This window comes from Elgaria multicarinata, chromosome 8 (assembly GCF_023053635.1).
Source record: "Elgaria multicarinata webbii isolate HBS135686 ecotype San Diego chromosome 8, rElgMul1.1.pri, whole genome shotgun sequence".
Taxonomy (NCBI): Eukaryota; Metazoa; Chordata; class Lepidosauria; order Squamata; family Anguidae; genus Elgaria; species Elgaria multicarinata.
This window is the reverse complement of record NC_086178.1, coordinates 38,941,921-38,963,095: the sequence shown is the minus strand read 5'-3', so window position 1 is coordinate 38,963,095 and position 21,175 is coordinate 38,941,921. Positions and strand designations below refer to the sequence as shown.

The 21,175-nt window shown below is 40.1% G+C and overlaps 2 protein-coding genes across 6 annotated transcripts in view; both read left to right on the top strand.

The window, feature by feature from the left end:
- COL4A3 (collagen type IV alpha 3 chain) overlaps nucleotides 1-486 on the top strand; it is a 99,792-nt gene extending 99,306 nt beyond the window's left edge. The window contains exon 52 of the mRNA XM_063132208.1: nucleotides 166-486. Coding sequence (XP_062988278.1) covers nucleotides 166-250 — 85 coding nt within the window. The 3' untranslated portion in view covers nucleotides 251-486. The remainder of the gene's footprint in view (nucleotides 1-165) is intronic.
- A 4,593-nt stretch (nucleotides 487-5,079) lies between these two features.
- Nucleotides 5,080-21,175, top strand: part of MFF (mitochondrial fission factor) — a 39,233-nt gene continuing 23,137 nt past the window's right edge. For 4 of the 5 annotated variants that reach the window (XM_063132205.1, XM_063132204.1, XM_063132203.1 and 1 more), the window contains exons 1-5: nucleotides 5,080-5,269; nucleotides 7,927-8,084; nucleotides 15,739-15,959; nucleotides 17,598-17,761; nucleotides 20,366-20,454. In XM_063132205.1, the coding sequence (XP_062988275.1) occupies nucleotides 8,047-8,084; nucleotides 15,739-15,959; nucleotides 17,598-17,761; nucleotides 20,366-20,454 (512 nt within the window). In that variant the 5' untranslated portion in view covers nucleotides 5,080-5,269; nucleotides 7,927-8,046. The remainder of the gene's footprint in view (nucleotides 5,270-7,926; nucleotides 8,085-15,738; nucleotides 15,960-17,597; nucleotides 17,762-20,365; nucleotides 20,455-21,175) is intronic. The other variant, XM_063132202.1, reaches the window with a different exon arrangement.

The following is a 21,175-nucleotide window of genomic DNA, read 5'->3' as shown; positions in this document are numbered from 1 at the left end:
CAATTTATCAGCCTAATTTTTACAATAAGAAAGTTTCATCCTCTTCCAAACAGGTTATTGTATTATACTGCCCAACAGCCAGAAAGCCTTGGATGTTGGGCAGTATTAATAATAATAATAATAATAATAATAATAATAATAATAATTAATTTCTTTCTTTTTAAGGAAACCATTACCACAGACTTGGAAAGCTGGAGAATTGGAAAAAATAATCAGTCGCTGTCAAGTCTGCATGAGGAAATCTAACTAAACAAAACTGTCATTAGAGAATAAAACTCAAGTTTTGTGGCACAGCACAAAACTAAACTAAACTACAACAAAAAGTTTTTATGAACTTGTAATCAACTAAAGCCAAACTGAATTTATACCATGAACTTGAAAAACCAGTGCTGTATTATTAGTGCAATATTTTGACTATTTTGTTAATGTAAAAATTCAGAACACTTTCTTGAAATAAGTTGTTTGTACTTGCTGTACTGCAAGGTTGTCACCTTCTGAATTCTGCCATTCCTGGGTCCATGTAAATGAAGGTGTCATTTGTTTGTATGTTTGTTTAAAAATGTGAAAAGCTTACAGCTGTCATCTTTTGGTCTTGTGCTTTCCTAACTGCAAAATGGAGTAAACAGGGTAGGGTTTGTTTACATGTGTTGTCAAAGCAGATCTCATTAAGGTTGAAGCACTGGCACTATAAGAAATTGAGTGTGGCGAAAAGAAAAGAACCTCTGCACAAAGCTTTTGAAACTTTACCAAATGTATTCTGCTTTCAACAGTTACTCCCCCTTTGGATAGGGAATGGGAAATCTTGAGAGATGTGATGGTTGCATGGCTGGGGCTGGCCATGAGGAAGGGCGACACAGACCCTCTATGAGGAAGGGCGACACAGACCCTCTATCTACCACCCAGAGAGCTGCCTGCCATCAGCACAACTGGACACATTTCCACCACCTGCCTGCCACAGGATGCCACTGTGTTCTTATAGCACAATTATATATGTGTTTATTTAAAAGTAAGTCCCGTTAAGTTCAATGAGGCTTACTCCCAGGAAACTGGGTAAAGGATAGCAACCTTAATTCATTACATGTTTCCTTGGGCTGGATCCAGAATAAGTTGTTCATGCTTTGCTCCCATTGAAATCAATTGGACAAGTTAATCATGACTTAAGCATGAATAATCTAATATGGATCCAACTAGACTGCTGAAGTAAAACTGGCTATGACAGGCTTAGCCTGTATCAAGTAGTAATCACCTCTTGGTGACGAGGTAAGGAAGCTTTCTAAACTTGGAAAATTGTTGGTTTTCTTTCATGCTATATATATGATCACAAATGAATGGGCACTGGGCTAGTAAAATCTTGTATGGTCTAGTAACTTTACAGACTTTTTCACAAGGCATCATTTCATAAATACACATCAAATTTAGAGGGAATCTACAGTAAGTTCCTTTTTGATGGTATCTTTGCCCTTGCAATAAATGCAAAAACCTCTCAAGTAAAATTTATACATTTAAAATCTTGTGGACATAACTGATTGCTGAAAGTATTACCTGATATGGTAAAAGCCAATCACCGAAACAGACAATCTTTCAGTAGTTTTAAGTGGTACTGCCTAAGAAAAGATTTACATTGGTGGCTCAATTTTAAAAGGACGGACTGTGCATTCCAAACCACGTTGACTCAGAATAAGTCCCACTGTGTGAGAGTTGGTGCCTAGTAACTATGTTTAGAATTGTAGCCCTAGGTAAGTCACCCTGATCAACAAGGGAAATGGAATCATAGAGTTGGAAAGGGCCATTTAGGGCAGGGGTGGGCAACTTCCAGAGGGCTATTTTTGCCCCCTGGATCCCTACTGTGGGCCACAGTTGGCAGGACGATGCACAATCCATGGGACGCCACCTAAAAAACAAAATGCCAAAAATGCCAGTTTCCTGCTGAAATTTGGTAGCAATTTGCTTCATAGCACCACAGAGTGCTGCAATGGTTAACTTTAGCTTGTTTCCCAGCTAAATTTAACTATTTTGGCACTCCATAGCAATCACAGAGCACCAAAAGGGCCAAATCTAGCTTGCAAACAAGCTATATTTGACCATTTGGGTCCTGCATAGACACTACAGTTGCCTTTAAACAAAGGTTTTCTTTTATAAAATGGGGGTGCAGCAGGGGTTGGTGGGAAGCGTGGCAGGAGCTGCATGCAGCCTGTAGGCCATATGTTGCTCACCACTGATTTAGGCTCCTGCTCAGTGTAGGAATCCAATCCAACAGCAGAGAGCCCACCACTTCTCTAAGCAGTTGGTTCCATTGTCTGACTGCTCTGACCCTTAGAAAGTTTTTCGTTACATTCAACTGAAATCTGCCTTCCTGTAATATAAGACCATTATTAAAGGTCCTACAGTCTTGGGTGACAGAGTTTGTGGCCCTCTACTTTCTAACAATCCTTTAGGCACTTCAAAAGTGTGATCTTATCCACCCCCCACCCCCACAGTGTTCTCTCCTTAAGTCTAAACATATCCAATTCCATCAATCTTGCCCTATAGGGCTTAGTTTCATCTTTGTTACCCTTCTCTGAACTCAATCCTTGGTAAAGTGTGATGTCCAGAACTGGTCACAGTATTTGAGGTGAGGTTTGTCCAGACTCCTATGCACAGCTAATGCAAATATTCATCTGCAACTGAACACATCCAGTTCCTATTGAAATTGTTGTATGTATTTGATGCATATCTGTCTGTGGACACCAGGTGCACTAGTGTGCAGCAAAGTAAAAATAAGCTGGATCAGGGCCTTTAAATATTATTATAATTTATGTATAAGTTATGTATGAAAGTGTAGCTCTGAATGTTTTATATTTATAATGCACTTGAAAAATTATTGAAAATATTAAACTTAACATTAAGGATGCTCATTATTTTTGACAGTTGCACAACTACCACCATTGCAATACTTAGCTATAAAAATCACATTTCATTAATGTGTATACTTACGCAAATGTGTGATTCTAAATACAGGATAATCCTATGCATACTTACTCAGAAGTAAGTCCCATTATGCTCAGCAGGACTTACTCCCATGCAAGTGTGTTTAGGATTCCAGCCTTAGAGATATACTAAAGTATACTTTCTTTTCATTACTAATATGTATTTTTGCAAGTAAATGTTTTTATTTAATTTCCATTTTAATGCTTCCAATGTCTTTCTTTCATGGTGGCCTTTTAAAATACAACCCTATGCATATTTTCTCAGTAGTAAGCTCCACTGAGTTCTGTTGAGCTTACTCCTGAATATGTGTCATAGGATTGCATCCATTATAACAATATTGGGGAAAAATATTCTGATGCTGATCTGGAAAATAAATGCTTACCATAGGGTTGTCAACCACAGAATCATTGCAAAATCATAAATCATTTCATTATATGGTGGAGCAGGAATATTTCATTCGCCCTTCAAGCATCTATACCAATGCAAAAGTTTAACTTCCGTGGTAAATAAAATGTCCTCTGAGATGTATGTATTTTTTTCATATGTTAAAGTCATACCAATTGTACGTCATATACCTCTTTGTGGATTCAAGCTATTGATAAGGCATGATCAAATGCAACTTGCTTTAATGACTATTAGAATATGGGGAGGGGATTTTTATCCAACCCTTCAAATGAAATTTACCACAACAGCTTAGGTGCAATATTATTATTATTATTATTATTTATTTATTTATATAGCACCATCAATGTACATGGTGCTGTACAGATAACAGATACATAATGTAACAAACATTAAAAACAGCAGATAAAGCAGCATAACAACCAATTGGCTAACAGTTGGTCTTAAATGGCCTAGAACAGTGGTTCCCAAATAGCTAAGTACTGCAAACCCCTTGTTTTTCAAATGCCAAGCCATGGACTTTTGGAAATTTTGTTATCTCTATGGTAGGTTACCTGTGTGAAGCAATTTTTTGGAGAAAATAAGGGGTAGACCCTAATAAGCAAAGGATTTTAGGTATACTAAAAACAGACCATAAAATTTGTGATATTACCATGCAAAAATGACAATGATTTAGTTAGGAATATAAAGATGAATTTAATTTTACTAACCTCTAGTTTACAATTGAACAAATTATGACATGCCTAGCAGCTACTAAACCTAAATGTGATGGGAGAAATCATGTCCCAAACAATCCCTTCTATATCCAGTTCAATATTTCCTACTTTTAATCTCAAATCGGGATCAACATTGAGCGTATTTTCTTTTATTAAAATGTGGACCTTGCAGAGCTAATATGTGAATGCTGCCAAGGACCCCCTGGATGGGTTACGCGGACCCCCAATTGGGAACCACTGGCCTGATCCTAAAATAAGCTCGTGCAAGCTTTGCATGTTGTAGGAGCTTCCCCCAAACTCTATGAATAATGCAACGTACAGCATATCCATTAAAGAACAGAAAACAGATCGGAGAGAAAAATCTATAAATACACAATCAGAAGGATGCAGAAGGAATACATGCATGTGTTTCACTAACCACAATGCCTCTTGGCGCCTCTAAATGAATTTATTTCAACGGGATGAAGTGTGTTAGCGAGAAGCACCCAAGAATGAGTCTGAAACACCGCTATGTACTTTTGCTCCCTGACTGCCGAGGAACCTGTTTGGGGACAAATCCAAATAACTGCTGGATTTTGTATTTTCAAAAATAGTGGGGGGTTGGCAATTGTTTGTTTGTCTCAACAATCCTAGGTATAACTCGAAACCTGCACGGCATCCAGTAGAGTAATAATCCATTTAAGTCTGCGCCAATACCTGAGACATTCACAACTCTTCGTAGCAAGCTGGATCTGAGCACTATGTATCAACAACGAACCAACATTCCCCTCCTCCCGAGATGTGGGACTGGCCTCCGTTATTGCAGGCGGTCTCCTCGCACAGCCAGAACTAGATGCACTGCCATGAGCAGAAGGGAAGGAACCTAGTTGCGCTCCCCTAGCAGGCGGACTAGAGCTGTGACCATAGTAAAAATGGCCGCAACAACTTCAATCCCTTCCGACAACCTTTTTCCGCCCTTCTTCGGTCACGCGACCTATCGCGTTGCGTCCCTCGCTGCCGAGTACGGCGGCTCAATGGAACAATTGGGGTCGTTTGTCTTTTTGTTTTTGCTTTTTTCCTCCTGTTCCGGGGCTGTGTAGCTCAAGGTGCTCCGTGCTGCTTTGATGCCCCGCCGCTAACGGCCCCTGCAAGAGGGACGGAGTGGATCCCCGGGACCAAGCAGCCATTTCCTCGCTGGCCTCAGGGTGAGAACCGAAGGGAGTGTTGGTTTGGGCCTTCTTCTCCCCTCAAAACTTGCAGGGAGGCAAACATGGGAAGCTCCTAGAAAACCCCACACCGGCTTCCTAACCCCCCAAGTGCTTGAATTCAACCGAATTTGCGCTTGGTATTTAGGGTTTCCTTTCACCCGCCATTTGAACCTCATTCCCCACCGACGCCACTCCTGAGTTCCCTTCACCTCATTGTCCCAGTTCCCTTCCCCCACTGCTACCGTTATCTCCGCCACCACGCGCGTTTCTTTAGCTGTCGTTACTGTCACGTCAACGCCACCCCCACCCCTTTCCCCACTGGCTCACCACACCTTTCTCCCCTGTCTTTTCTGGCCCGTATTCCTTCTCTCCCTGCTGCTGTGAGTGGAACCTCCATGTTCAGGGGCAGTGTGCCACTGAACAACGGTTTCCAGCCAGAGGAGGCCTGTCGCCCTCCTGGTGACTTTCTGACAGCATCGGGTTTGTCACGGTGAGAAATAGGATGCTAGGCTAAGTGGACTGATGCTCCGGTCCATCAGGTATCATGTTCTACCTACTGCCTTGGTGGTCGTTACACTCATCCTTATTCACACCAGTGTTATTCACCCCAGGTGTTTGAGAGCTCTTGGGCAGGACTCACTCAATGGGCCCCCGCCTTCAGTGATTCTGCCTCCTCCAAGCATTGCCACCAGCTGCAATTTCTCCTCATCTTCCTTCTTATCATTGCTGCTACTTGCTTACTTGACAGGCCCAGAGCAAGCAGGCAGTGACATCTACTGCTCCTCCATCTCACCATCACCACCACTGTGGTCAGGGCCAGAGCGAGAGGCAGGTAAAAAGGCAGGTTGTAATGACGTAGAGGAGGAACTCCAGCAGTTCTTGTCACTGCCGGGATGTGGGCCCTCAGCAGGTGCCCAACCATACCTAGCTTTGATGCCGGCCCTGATTCACACAACCATTTCAAAGTGTGTCTCTGCCCCATGTTGGGTTGGAACTGTGAATATGTTGCCATGCTGGATTGAGAGGCACTCCATTGTCCAAATGCTTGGGTAACAACAGTTGGCGGTGCTTCTATGCCCATAGCTGAATCCTGCATATATGCCAGCAGTTGTGTTGGCTTGGCATAGATTGATACGTTTGTGGGTCCATGCAGGCAAGTGTTTTCCCATGTGCTAAAATGATACTTTGAGTAGTCTGTCACTGCTTTCTGCCTTCCTTGTTGCACCTTTTGCCATAAAGTTGGCTCTCCTGATCCAATATTTTTTGTTTCTGACCCCAGGTTAGCCTTCATTTATACCAGATTTCCCTTTACATGGCTGACATTTCTCATGTTTCCTGTTATGCCAACCTTTATTGGTATAAGTCAAACCACCCCCATTTTTCTGTGTAGACATTATTTGATTGGGCCAGCTTAGGTTTGGGGGATTCAGTACTACTTCAGCATGTCAACTCCTCACAATGCAGACCATCTTTGCAGAAAACAATACACCAGAATTCTGGAAAATTCAGGTTTCTTATTCATGAGTAGTATGCTCATGCACACTGCCTGATTGCTCCTGTTTGGCTCTTCCCTAGTATCATCTGTTAAACAAATCAGGAGCACACCGGCAAGAAAAAGTTTAATGTTGCATCCAAACCAAGATTCCTGGTTTGTTTAGCTACTCCCACTGGAAGAAGGAGCGAGATGGAAGTGTTCTGGCAGCATACATCAGTGTGCTGTGTGTGAACAGTAAACCAGGATTTTCTGGATTTTTTGTTTAGTATTTTATGCCACCCTAGAAGTGTTTCTATCTAATAACCACATACATTGGTGTACAACGCTTACAGGGATCGATGCAGATTCTGTGGGCTTCCTTCAATGACTGCAAGGGTAGCCCTGGTTTGATAGCCCTTACCATCAAAATCTGATTGCAGGTGTCCCAGCTATGCTGCATGTTCTCCTTAACCATTCAATTCTGTCTCTAGGATTCTCAACTTAGGGTTAGTCTCCTTAAGGAATTTATTTATTTATTTATTTATTACATTTATATACCGCCCCACAGCCGAAGCTCTCTGGGTGGTTTACAACAGTTAAGGAAGTGTGCACATGTTGATAATTCCTTCACTGCTCTCACTTTTCTGCATTGTAGTCAGAATATTAACTTGGGCTTAACTAGTTTCTTTTGCTGCAATGCAATAAATGCAGTGTGGCTAGCTGTATTCTATGGTTCTAACTTCCACCACACACTCACCATTGTGTGATTTACTCTACAGATAATGCACCACATGCCCAAGTGGTCATGCTCTATCTGTGGATCTGCTTCTCCTGCAGCCTAGGATCGATAGAAGTGCTGCAAACAAAGTACTCTTTGCTTCGTCATAGTTATACTTAGGCATAAGTACAATCTATTTTTATTGAGGATAGTTTATTTTGCAGATTTAGCAGCTGCCTTCTGGTTGCATGTTTTGCTTCTTCGGGAACACCAATGGGGGACTTCAAAACACCATTTGTGAATCCTCATAAGCATTTAGATATTTGGGAGTTATTTTGCATTTTCCTATCAAGTTCATATTATAGAATAGGTTAATATAGAGTTTAAAATGCCATAGGTAATAAATAATTAAGTGATATGCCTAATGCTGCTCTCTGTTCTTTTCTTTTTTTCCCCTTACAGCTCGAAAAGCAGTTGTCATGCTGTCTTATGTACAAAAGTTCCACTGTTTAGGGATACTGTTATGTAAAGTAAGCAGTGCTGCAGTGTAGTAATATTAAAACATTGCAAGCAAACACCAAAATGAGCAAGAGAACAAGCAGTGACATTCCTTTAGGAAGGTTAGTGGAAGTTATAGAGTTAAACTTGTTCGTAGTAGTGGGTAGTAGATGGACTGTCTTTGTAGATATTTTTATCTTGGTTGATTATTATATTAAATGTTTTACATTAAATTGCTCTCTGGCCTGACAGGTTACCTTACTTTTCTTTGTAATTAATATATTGTTTCTTTATTACATGAATTTCCCACTTTTCTTCCATCAGAGAACTCAAGAAACCATACCTAATTTTCCCAGGTAGTCCCACATTCAGACGTTGAGCAGGCCTAGATTTGCTTAGCTACAACAGTTTGCTTAGCTGCTTAACCCTTCAACAGGTGGTTGTAGAGAGATGCCTCCTGGTTTACGCATTCACAAAATCCCACAGTTATTATGATGAGTGAGTGTTGGTGCATGCTGCCTGGGAGCAGCTGAACCCAAAGATATATTGTGGGTTGGTTGGTTGTTGTGAGATTTGTACCAGGAACTCTGACTTTTTCCTCCCCCAATAAGCCAGAGAAATAACCCAACAACAAACTATGGGTTGTCATGTGCAAACTGGGCCATTCTATGAAATGGGCTAAACAATATCACGTGGCTGGTAATCCATTTGTCTAAAAAATCAGGTCCTGGCAACTTAGAATGTTGACATTTTTCCAGCTGTGAGGGTTGCTATCTAAAACATTTTGCTTCTGGCTCCAAAAAAATAAATTTGATTGCATAAAAATCTTTCTATACAATCTAGTCCCAGCATCCCCATTTGTAATGTAACCAAATACCAGAATGTTAGGCATATAGGTGGGGGAGGTAGGTGAAGGGGTAGTTCTATATTGGTTTATTTATTTCTTACATTTCTGTCCTGCCTTTTTCCCTCCAAGGAACTAAGGTGGCATACATAATCCTCCTCCTCTCCATTTTATCTTCAGAATAATAACCCTATGAGGTAGGTTCGGCTGAGAGTCTGTGACTGGCCCCAAGTCACCCAGTGAGTTTCCATGGCTGAGTGGGGACTAGAACCTGGATCTCCTGTCTCCCAGTCCAACACTTTGATGACTACACCACACTAGCTTCATATGTATATGCAATTAGACATCATTCGCTGGGCCAAGCTAGGCAAGAATGGCTTTTTAAAAGTAAATAACAGGTGCAGAGGGCTCCATTGGGACCCTGGTGTGAGGAGCGGGGTTAAGTCTTTTCCCACTACTGCAGTCCCAAATCGTATCCCCCTCTCCATGTTAGCTATTTACACTGGAAGCAAAGCTCAGTTGGTGTGAATGGAGACCTGCAGGGGGATTCATCTGCATCAAGATCACAGTGGTAGTGGAGAAAAGCTTTCTCCATGCCATTGTCCTTATCCTGCTATTTACTTTAAATAAGCCATTCTCACAATTGCCAATTGAATGAATGGCATCTCATCTAGTTTGCTCCTCAGTGGCTGCAGACTATTATTATTATTATTATTATTACTATTTACCGTATTTTCCGGCGTATAAGACGACTGGGCGTATAAGACGACCCCCAACTTTTCCAGTTAAAATATAGAGTTTGGGATATACTCACCGTATAAGACTACCCCTCTTCCAACGCACACCAAATAAAAATTAAAAAACATCAGATTTTATTTCAATCCTATTACCTCCTTCTCTGCCTCTCAGATCTCACACACACACACAGAACACAGACCTCCGTCAGGAGTTGCTCGCCCCCCCCTCGCTCTCCTTCCTTCCCTCCCTCGCGCTCTCTCGCTCGCTCGCTTTCTCTCTCTCACACACACGCACACACACACAGAACACAGACCTCCGTCAGGAGTTGCTCGCCCCCCCCCTCGCTCCCCTCCTTCCTTCCCTCCCTCGTGTTCTCTCGCTCGCTCACTTTCTCTCTCTCTCTCTCTCACACACACACAGAACTCAGGAGCTCGCGCTCCCTTTGCCTGCCTCAACCCCCGACACTCTCAGAACCCAAACAGTAAGTTTGGAAGTTACAGCACCCGCCCTATAAGACGACACCCGGCGTATAAGATGACCCCCGACTTTTGAGAAGATTTTCCTGGGTTAAAAAGTCATCTTATATGCCGGAAAATACGGTATTTATATCCCGCCTTTTTCGCAGTACTAGGACTCGAGCCGTTTACAAGATTAAAACTTGTACAATTAAAACATATAAATATAAATTACAAAAGTTAAAATAGAATTAAACCTATAGTAAAATTAAAAACATGTTTAAAAAAAATTAAAAACTGTAACAGATTAAAAGGGGGGGAATCCAATACATTAACACAGGTCCAGTATAGTTCCAAAAGCCTGCTGAAACAAAGAAGTTTTTGCCTGCCTCCAAAACTGTAGCACAGAGGGAGCCAGCCTAGCCTCCCTGGGAAGGGAGTTCCAGAGCCTTGGAGCAGCCACTGAGAAGGCCCTCTCCCGCATACCATCAGGCGTGCCTGTGATGGTGGTGCGACTGAGAGAAAGGCCTCCCCAGAAGATCTCAGAGCACAGGCAGGCTCATATGGGAGAATACAGTCTTTCAGATAACCTGGACCCAATCCGTAGGGGACTTTATAGGTGATAACCAGCACTTTGAATTGTGCCCGGAAACAGACCGGGAAGCTGTTTTAACAAGGGAGTTGTGTGCTCCCTGTAACCAGCCCCGGTCAACAATCTGGTTGCAGCTCTTTGAACCAGCTGAAGTTTCCGAACAGTCCTCAAAAGCAGCCCCATGTAGAACACGTTACAGTAATCCAAACAGGATGTAACTAAGGCATGGGTATTTTATGCTTGTTGTTCCCCGCCTCGATCCAATCAGAGAGGTGGGTAAGAAATAAATTATTATTATTATTATTATTATTATTATTATTATTATTATTATTATGTGTCACCGTGGCCAAGTCTGACATCTCAAGGCAGGGACAACCCACTTAGCTCCCCCACTGAGTGTCCAATACCCCTGCACCTTTTACCATAGGGTGAATGGCCACCACTCCCTTTTATATAATGTGTTGCATTTAGGAGTGCTATTGTGGGGTTACAGCCTATCCTTCAATGGGGAGAGGGCATTGTATGTAGAAATGCACTGCACTGCCCAGGTATCTTGCAATATACAAGCCCTATATGCGTGCACACACACTCTTCACATGATGACAGACATTTTGCTAGTTTAAAATATTTTTCAAGACTTGATCATCCAAATATTTATAATCCTACTTATTTTAATATGTGTTAAAACACTTATTTTCAAACATGCACATTCTGGAACATAAAGAGAGCATATGTCACTTTTATGTATAATGAATTTCAAGATTAGTATCAGTGCTGAGCTACAAATTGAACTTAAGTTGTCAATAGCAGAACAAACTGCTTCTGAACTAGTATGTGGTTTATGAGATACAAACTGGTGAACCTTATTTTGGAGGTTTGCTAATCCCTAGCCTAGGAGTGAGCAGAAGGGTGGCTGCAGTTTTCTGGTGGACTATCACCTAATTTTTGATAGGCTACTTAGTGCTGGGATCCTTGCAAAATGTTAGATTAGAACAGCCTTCCCCAACCTGGTGCTATCCAGAACTCTCACGAGTCTCAGCCACTATAACTTTTGGTCAGGAATCCTCAGCATTATAGTCTAAAACATCTGAAAAGGATGGATTAGAAGATGAACCTTGATATGATCCTGCAAGTCACTTACGTGTCATACGAGTGCACAAATAGTGATCCACAAATACCAGCCTAGCTTGCTAGCTAAGCCTCTGTCCTTGCCAGCAGTTCCTCAAGCCTGCTAGCAAGTGTAGAGAGCTCAAGGGAAAGGTAGGTTCAGGCTTGGTTACAATGGTATTGGTATCTATCCTGTTGCGAGAGAGACTGGTGGCGAGGGTACAATATTGTTGATTCTTTTTGACTGATCGGAAGCTTTCCTTAGTGTTGACCATTGGTGTGGGCAGGACTGCTTTGTGGTGGTTCCACTCTTACCTGGACCACTGGTTTTCAGAAGTATGTGCTGGGGAGTTTCTGCTCGACTGCCCAGCACATCTTTGCTTCCATTTTATCCTTCATGTTGTTTAACATCAACATGAAACTGCTGAGAGGTCATTTGGGGTGGGGGTGGAGTGTGTTGTCATCAGTATTCAGATGACACACAGCTCTATTTCTTTGAGCCAGTTGAGGCTGTGAAGGTGCTGGGCTATTGCTTGGTCAGGTTAATGGATTAGTAGATGAGAGCTAACAAAGACAGAACCATTGCTAGTGTGTGGGGTGGGGAGGGTGTCCTCAGCCTCGATGAGGGGAATTCAGTCTGTTCTTGAGAGAGTTGCACTCCTCCTGAAAGACAAAGTGGATTGCTTGCAATTGCTCCTGGCTTAATCGCTGTGATTAGAGGCTCAAGTGATTTTTGTGCCATGGAGCACTTTTTATCACGGGTGGGTCCCTCCAGATGTTAGACTTCAACTTCCATGAGTCCTAACCAGCATGGCCAATGGTGAGGGATGGTAGGAATTGCAGTCCAACAACATATGAAGAGTCACAGGTTGCCAACCCCTGTTTGTCAGCATCAGCTGGTATTGTGCTACAACCCTATCTGGAGACGGATAACCTAGCTCATGCCCTAGTAAGCTTCTATTTGGATTACTGTAATTATTGTGTAGCTGTCTTTTAAGATGGTCCAGATACTTCAGGTGATGCAAAATATGGCTGCAAGTGTTCTATCTGGGACCAGGACATTAGTATATTACGCTAATTCTCTCTAGACTTCTCTGGGTTCTGGTTAATTTAACCGGGCCCAATGGTTTTGACCTGTAAAGCTCTATGCAGCTTGGTACCTTGATGGAACACCTCCTGCTATATATACTGACCCATGCCTTAAAGTCACCCGTGGAAGCCCTTTGAGTGCTCCCTCATTCTAACCCTTGGAGGGTGGCAACAAGTCTGAGGGCTTTTTCAGTGGAATGCTCTCCCTAGGGAAGCTCACATGACTATCTTTTGGCACCAGACTAAGACTTTCTGTTCTCTCAGACATTTTAAGTATTTTACCATTTTTTAGATTTAAGATCTGTGCCAGGGACTTCTACGAGTTATACCTGATGGTGGTTTTAGTTTTTGTATCTGTATTATATTATAATATATATGTCTAACTTGTGTTATGCTCTCCTGGGTTTTCTTCATTTGTTGGGATCTTGATTATTATTTAGTATTACATATTAAATTGAACAGTGCAATGTCTAGAGAAATCTATTTATGAGGTGTTTAACAAATACAATAAATAAATAATAATAGTGTAAAAGAAAAGAAGAAAATTAGACCATATTGCCCTGGACAATAACAAAATAATGTCCTAGATTAACCATGATGAGTGCAATGTGATATCGGAACTTGTATGTGTGTTCTATCTACATATCAAGATATGTGGCTGTCTGGTTTGGAACACTTAACTCTGTTTTGGTTTGTTCTTTGAGGAGTTTCATTCATTGAGTGTGATGCTCTTTCTGGCAAAGAAGCATGAGCTGTGTGCCGAGCACAGCTACTGATTTGGCCTGTTGTGTTTCCATTTTACAACTGCAATCTTCAGAGGAATGCTTGCTTTAAAAAAATGTTTTGTTCTAGGCAGTTAAGAAGAGAGAATTGTTAAAAATTACATAGAATTAGAGGGGCTTGTATTCTAAATAATGAGTACTGCTTAATTAATATAAAGGGCTGCAAATTAATTTTGCTTTATCCTAGTTCTGAGTAATTCATGCAGGCGCTTCTGAAAGTGATGCAGGATGGATGTAGGTTATGGGATGAAATTCTTTTATAATACGGGTCTGTGAGTATAGGGGCTGCAGCCTGCACCATAAGAAGGAGGGGAGGCAAACAAACCAGCTAATTTAATCCCTCCTGTGGTCATCATCTCTTCCACCAAGTGAAGTCTTCATTTCTTGACTTCGTCCAATATTTTCTGACTTCCTCCAATAAAACAACAGTTTTGCCTCTGTAACGTACTGATCCAGTCAACTCAGTGTATTAGATAATGTGATATTTCGTTGTGCTTTATGGGGGGATTAGGCATGGGATAAAAATCAAACCATCAGACCATCAACAAATTTAGATTTTTCTAAAGTTTTGAAATGAGGTTCCCCACTCCTATAGTCCCTTGAACAAATTCTGAAATTTGAGAAACTACCATGGGCGCCACAAAAAATGGCTGCCTTGGCTGTGGTTAGTAACAAAATGGCTGCTGTGGGACCTAGGTAGTCACAAGGAACATGTCCAAAAAACTGAGTAGAAGACACAGGGTGCGGCCTAAGACTCAAATGCCAAACCATATGTTCACCCCCACAAAGCACAACGAAATACCTATTTCACAGAGAGAAAACTGAAGACAAACTAATAAGGGAGTCAAAGACAGTAGTTGACTGCTAACATTCCCACTCCCAGCACCCAGCACCTTGGTAGCTTCCCAGGCAATGGCAGGGTCCTTTCTTATTTTTTAAACAGGCTTTTTTCACTAGCATGCTGGGAAGCAAAACCCTGACTCCAGCAGTCTCACCCTCTTCCTTTCTTTTCCTAAGAATAAGTCTGAGTCTACACGGAGCCCAGAGACATTTTTGGGAAGGGAAAGGAAGGAAGAAGGCGGAACCGTGAGCTTTCTTTGCGGTGCACTAGCAGGTCACAATTAAAACAACAACAAACTGGCAGGGACACCTTGGCATCAGCAAGTGCCACATTACAGTTACTGAAGTAAATTTCTGGGGGTGGGGGAAAGATTCTTACAGCAATTTTAGGAGTTGACCCTAAGAGCAATTAGGATATGACTATAACATGGGGCGGGGGGAGGAACTTCCATCTAAAACTCATCTAGACTGCCTTTCTACTTCAGTCAAGACCTAGCAACAAAGCAAATACAGTTCATTCTTGTGTTTGGCAGTGCAGCATCAGGCCACCTTGCTTTCAGCTTACCTTCTTTAATCCCAGGAGCCTGAGTCCTCTGCAGCACTCTCTGTTCTGGATTCTCCCGATCTCTCCTGCAATAAAACAACTTTGCCTGCTTGCCAGCTTCACCTTAAAAAAATTTTAAATTCTCCCTGCCAGTCACAGAAGGAGCCTTCCTTCTATTTCCCATCATAACTAGGTCCTCCCCTGCTCCACCATTAGGCTTCAGTTTCCTAGGCTGATGTTTTGAACCTCCTGGTCAAAACATCCTCTAAATAGAAAGCAACCATTTTACACCTAAGAACAAAGCAAAAAATGGCTTAACAGTTTCATTCCTTTAGAAGGTCATATTGTGAGACTGCACCAAAATCATGCCCACTGCAGTCTTTTTTTGAAGCCTGTATATCGCAAATTTGAGACATTACCTTCTCTGCCATTTGCCTCCAATATGGTTGCTCTGGGTTGGCATACTATGTACTCCCAACTTGTCTACTCTCAGTCATTTTTTGTGCTAGGCGACTAAAGAGAGATGATGTGAGGATTATTCCCATGTAGCACTCTGAAGGAAGGCAGAATCTTGCTGAATTTTAACTCCAGGTTAAATCTTGTTATATACAATGGCAGTGCTGCAAGAAAGACCCTTCCACTTGGACAATATCTGTAGCCAAAAAAAAAAAAAAATGCAGACCCTACCAAGTTAGTGGAGGATTTTAATTTATTGTGCACTGAAACCCATGCTGTGTCACTTCTTACTGTTGAGATATAATATAAATTGTTTTATCTTGTATTAGGATGAGTGCAGCAGCATTCCCATCTCCAGCTGCCGAAATGGCAGAAATGAACCGAATTCAGTATGAACTTGACTATACTGAAGGGATCAACCAGAGAATGAGAGTTCCAGAAAAACTCAAGGTCGCTCCACCAAATGCTGATCTTGAGCAGACCACACATGAGGGAGGACTTCCGAATGCCAGTGTAACAATGCAGGTGCCAGAGCGGATTGTAGTGGCAGGTATGTTTTCCTTTGGGTGGGTGGAGGTGGTAAATATTATGCTGTCAAAGTCTACATCTCTCTGTGTGCATTCACTGTAGTAAAAATGGCTATTTCAAAATGATATCTATAGTTCAGTATTATGTAAGCCTTCTTAAAGTGTAGTAGCTAGAGTGTTAGACTATAGCTGGGGAGGTATGGGTCCAAATTCCTCACTCAGCAATTAAGTGTATTAGATAACCTTTGGCCAGTCACACACTTTAAGCCTAAACTACCTCACAGGGTTGTTCATAGGATAAAGCAGGGAGGAAAAGATAATGTGCATTGCCCTGAGCTCTTTGGAGCAAGGGTTGGATAAAAATATAATGAATAACAATAAAGTGAATAGCAACTGCTTATCTGTAGAATTCCCTCCTGAGAAATTTGTCTCCCACCCTCCTGACCTTCAAACAGACTCTAACACCCTTTTTATAACTCCAAGTCTTTTTGTGATTTTACTGCTGACTTGCTCTATATTTTTATTTGATGCCAAATATTGTATTGTGTCTGTTAAAAAAAATTGTAAGCCACCTTGTGGGGACGTGCTGTAAAACATGGGATATAAATAACAAATATATAAAAATAAATAATCAACTTAAAATTACAGTGAGCAATGCAATCATTAGTGGGATAAATTGGTAAGAAGTAATCAGATTGTGCCTGTCACTTCATGTTGTGTCTACATACCCTAAAATAACTGAGAGCAAGGAGTTTCTCCAGTTTCTTTCATTGCAATATACCGTTCTATTACATAGAGATTTTTGCAGGATTGAGTTGATATTGACATATGTGACGTTTTGCCATATGTGATGATTAGCTTGTGGTGATAGTCATTTGTTCCTAGTGGTTTTCAAAATTCTAATAACTTCTTATTTGACAGTAGGGGAATGATCAGAGTCCATAAGACACCACCCTGTGTTTATATTGTTGTCCACATCAGCACAAGAAAATATTTGAGGTTTTTTTTTAAAAAAACACACACACACCATGTTTTTTCTTTTAAATTAGAACTGTTTAAATAATATTGGTGGCTGCCTGTTTGCTTTATATTGCTCATATGTAAAGTCCATTATACATTCTCAAAGATGTTGTGGGCGTAGGCAAGTGCCGAAAAGAGTGACTTGTGTTCAATATGAATCTCAGCTCAGCTGTTGAGAAACCCATCGAGTGATTAATTGGATCAAAATGCTGAAATATTTCATGAAGGGTGTTACAGAAAAACATTGGCTTATGCCATTGCTCTTGTGGTGTGGTACTGAGGTAGCTAAAAGCTAATGGAGGTAAGAATAATATCTCTATCCTGAAAACATTTAACATGGAATACATATTATTGAAATCATTAAAGTATTTATAAATAGGATATCCCTAAAATATTTTATATGTTATCTTTGTAGTTCTTTAGTTGTGTAAAATGCTTTACACACTCTCTCTTCACTTCTTTCTTACAAAAGTTCAACAAGATACCAGGTTATTTTTTACAGAAGTTTTGCTTAAGACCACACAGTGAATTTATAACTGAGGAGGGATTTGTTTCTCCAAACCCCAGCACTCTGCCCATTGAATCACACTAAATAATTTATTAATAAAACGTTCTTAATTTTAAAATTAACTCTGTTACAGGCAATAGTGAAGACATTCCACTTTCCAGGCCCCCAGATCTAGATCTTCTCCAGTCGACTCCATTCAAGCCTCTGTCACTGAAAACGCCGCCCCGTGTTATTTCACTTAGTGAACGGCCACTAGATTTCTTGGACCTAGAGAGAGCCACTCCTCAAACAGAAGAGGCTAGTATTCTTTCTGTCTTTCGTGTCATCACATTTTGTTTCAACATTGTATTTAATACAGAAGTCAAAAAGGAAGGTGAGTATTTCCTGCACTCAACTCCAGGTCAGTGTAGTGTAAATTTAAAAACGAAGTCTGTGATCAGAATAATTGAAGGATCACCTTCTCCTGTATGAAACTGTTTGCTATGGTCATCGTCTCAGGTCCTGCTCCAGGTGTCCTGTCCCTCCAAACATAGCCACGTGGCCAGCAAAGCTAGAGCTTCTACTGTGATGATGGCCAGATTTTGGGCTGTTCTCTGTAGAGATTCACTTGGCATATGCTTTTCCCCCCCTTTGGGGTGCCAACTTAAGTCACATGTGATTGTTTACATGAGCTTTGAGTAGGAGCTAGCTTAGACTTGTTTTTTCTGCATTTTCAAACTCTGAAATTAGCCACCTTGAAAAATGCAAGGTGAAAATACTTTTAAATTGCTTTGCACTTATTTGAAATTCTAATTGCTTGCAATACATTCAATGCTTAATTAGCCGGACCAGATTCTGTAATCACATAGAGAAGTGTGCTTTTCCTTGAAATCAGTGGTAACTTGTTTACTGTAGGAGTGGGACTTTTGTGTTTCTAAAAGTAACCAAGGAAACTCTTGTTTCTTTGAGCTACACATCCCACCCCTCTGGGCTTCAAAATTTCCAAAAATGTTACCTCTCTTTGTCTTTCTGTCTTTCTATTATGTAAGTTTTAAAAAATACTTGTAAAGACTTGTAAAATACTTGTAAAGGCTGGGAAGAAATACATGAACACATTGTCTTAAATATTTTATTCATAATACTAAAATACTTTATTCATAATACTAAACTATTTTAATCCAAAATTGTTTAAAGTATTTACAAAAATACTTGTAAATACTTGTAAAATACTTGCAAAGGGTGGGAAGCAATACATGAACACCTTGTCTTAAATATTTTATTCATAATACTAAAATATTTTAATCCAAAATTGTTAAATATTTTTGGGGGGAAAATGAAAAAGGTTCTTGGAGGGGGGGAAGGGGGGAATATCCATCCCCCCTTAATTTTTCTGCTTCTTTTTCTGGTGAATAGCCTTCCTAGACACAATGAAAGTTCTGATTAAGAACAAATGTTTTTGTACACATGTGGAATGCCATTGAGCCACAAAACAGTCATTTGTCTATTACGCAAATAGACAAAATATTATATTTTTACCCTCAGTGCTCTGTTCTCACAAGAGCTGGAAAGAACAGGTTCTGATCTAACTATCTATAGACATAGAGTAATTAATTGAACAGCATTTTGTAGGATCCTTTGACCTCTAGTACCTTATGTACATGTTCCCCCATCCCATCATTCCAGTAGGGGTACAATTGAACCCCAAAACTGTAAGGGTAAAAGCATCAGTGTTTCAATAGAAATACCACATGGACAATTTATATTTCATCATGGTTTAGGAATACCAAAAGCATTGGGCTGTAGAAGACTGATACACCAGTTTTTAAATTATTTTGTCTAGCACTGTTGAGGTACATTTGCCACACCTATCGCCCAAGGGTTAATTATCTTATTAGGATTAACATGTCAAACTCAGAATGTTTCAGTTCTGCTGCACTTCCAACACACATATGTATATATGTATATATATGTATGTCTTTTTTGCTAAATGTAAGCCGCCCCGAGAGCCTTTTTTTGGCTGAGGAGCGGGGTATAAGTATGATAAATAAATAAATAAATAAATAAATAAATAAATAAATATTCTAGATTTGGTATGTGTGCATCTCCAGTCCTGATTGTTTGGGTCTATTATAGTTTATATAATTTCAGTCACTTTCTGATATAATTCTTCTGTAAACCTTTGTCCAATATGTAGTTTCCTATATTAATCTAGCAGATCCACAGAGTTGTAACAAGCACTCATGAGGTGAGTGGCTACCAAATTTAAATAGGAGTTTCCCAGGCCTTATAGACATAATTTTAGTCCTTTTGATTGCTTTTATCTGGTTTCTAAGATTATGTCGCTTTTTAGATGTCACATTTGTCTTATTTTTATACTTTTTTCTTGTGTAATCTAACCTAGGATTTTTTAATTTAACTATTCTAAATAAATAAATCTTATTTTCAATATTTTCTTTTTTAGATTCTTGTTTGAGATATCTTTAATGTTAAAAATTGGAAAAATGGGGGAGAGGGAGTCTGTCTTCTCTTCACTTTCCAAACTCACTTTCTGAACTGCCCAGGGAGGTTCGGCTGTTGGGCGATATAAAAATGCAATGAATAATTAAATAAATAAATAAAATGTAAATCACAAAATGTCACCATCCAAAAGGCAGCCTTTATTCATTTGAAAAAGGTCTATTGATTTATATTAGGTGATCTGGGGTTTTGTTTTTTTGCAGAAGACTACATTTATGAACTATTTTCGTGAACTGCCCAGAGAGCTTTGGCTATTGGGCGGTATAGAAATGCAATTAATTAATTAATTATTTCTCAACCTCCATTATTTCTGCTGAGGGGAAGGTGATCTTGTTTTTGATGCCATAGATATGGTGAAAGACTTGCTTTGTTTTTTATTTCTCTTTGCCCTCCATTGTTTTGTAGGTTCGCTCAGTAGGAAGGCTGAAAAGAGAACGTTCAATGAGTGAGAACGCAACTCGTCAAAATGGTCAACTGATAAAAAATGATTCTATGTGAGTAGAGATTCTTGTCTTATGGCAACTTTGTAGAAAAAGTTTTCCTTCCCAATTAATGATTATGAAACGCCTTTCAAATGCTGATCCTACTGATAACTATGTTTTTGAAAAGTTAAAGGACTACAGATCTCTTGGTAACTATTATTCTGTTTGTTGAAATAATCAGTTGTTATTCGAAGAAATGTGATTTCTTTGTCCTCAAATTGTTCAATTTTTTCAGCTAAGTGATGACATTAGGCAGTTGCTAAAAATGCATACAGCAGGATTTGGTAACTTCTTTAAAACATGTATATATTGCCAAACTTTAATCATAATGAATAAACACATTTTGGAAATCCTTGGATAAATATCAGCCTAGAATGTTTATAAACTTAATCAAGTTCCGCATCGGAAATAATAATTTGTTTTGGGCAATTAGCACTTATTGTCAGAGTAGTTCTGGGAGATCAGTAAAAAACACTGTTTCTTAATAGTGTTTACTATGGTTTGTAGTAGTTCCCTCTTATTTTTATTGTTTATTTCTAAATGTGAATTGAATATTGTTATTGAATCTACTCGAATCCTTTGTCTAGAGTAGGCATGCTTAGAATTACATCTTCTGTCATAGTACCAATGGAGCTTGTGAGGCTCACCACCGTTTGAGGCTGTATCTCTGACATGCTTTTAAATTCAGATTCAATAAGAATTTTGGATGATCAGATTTTTAAATTAGATTTTC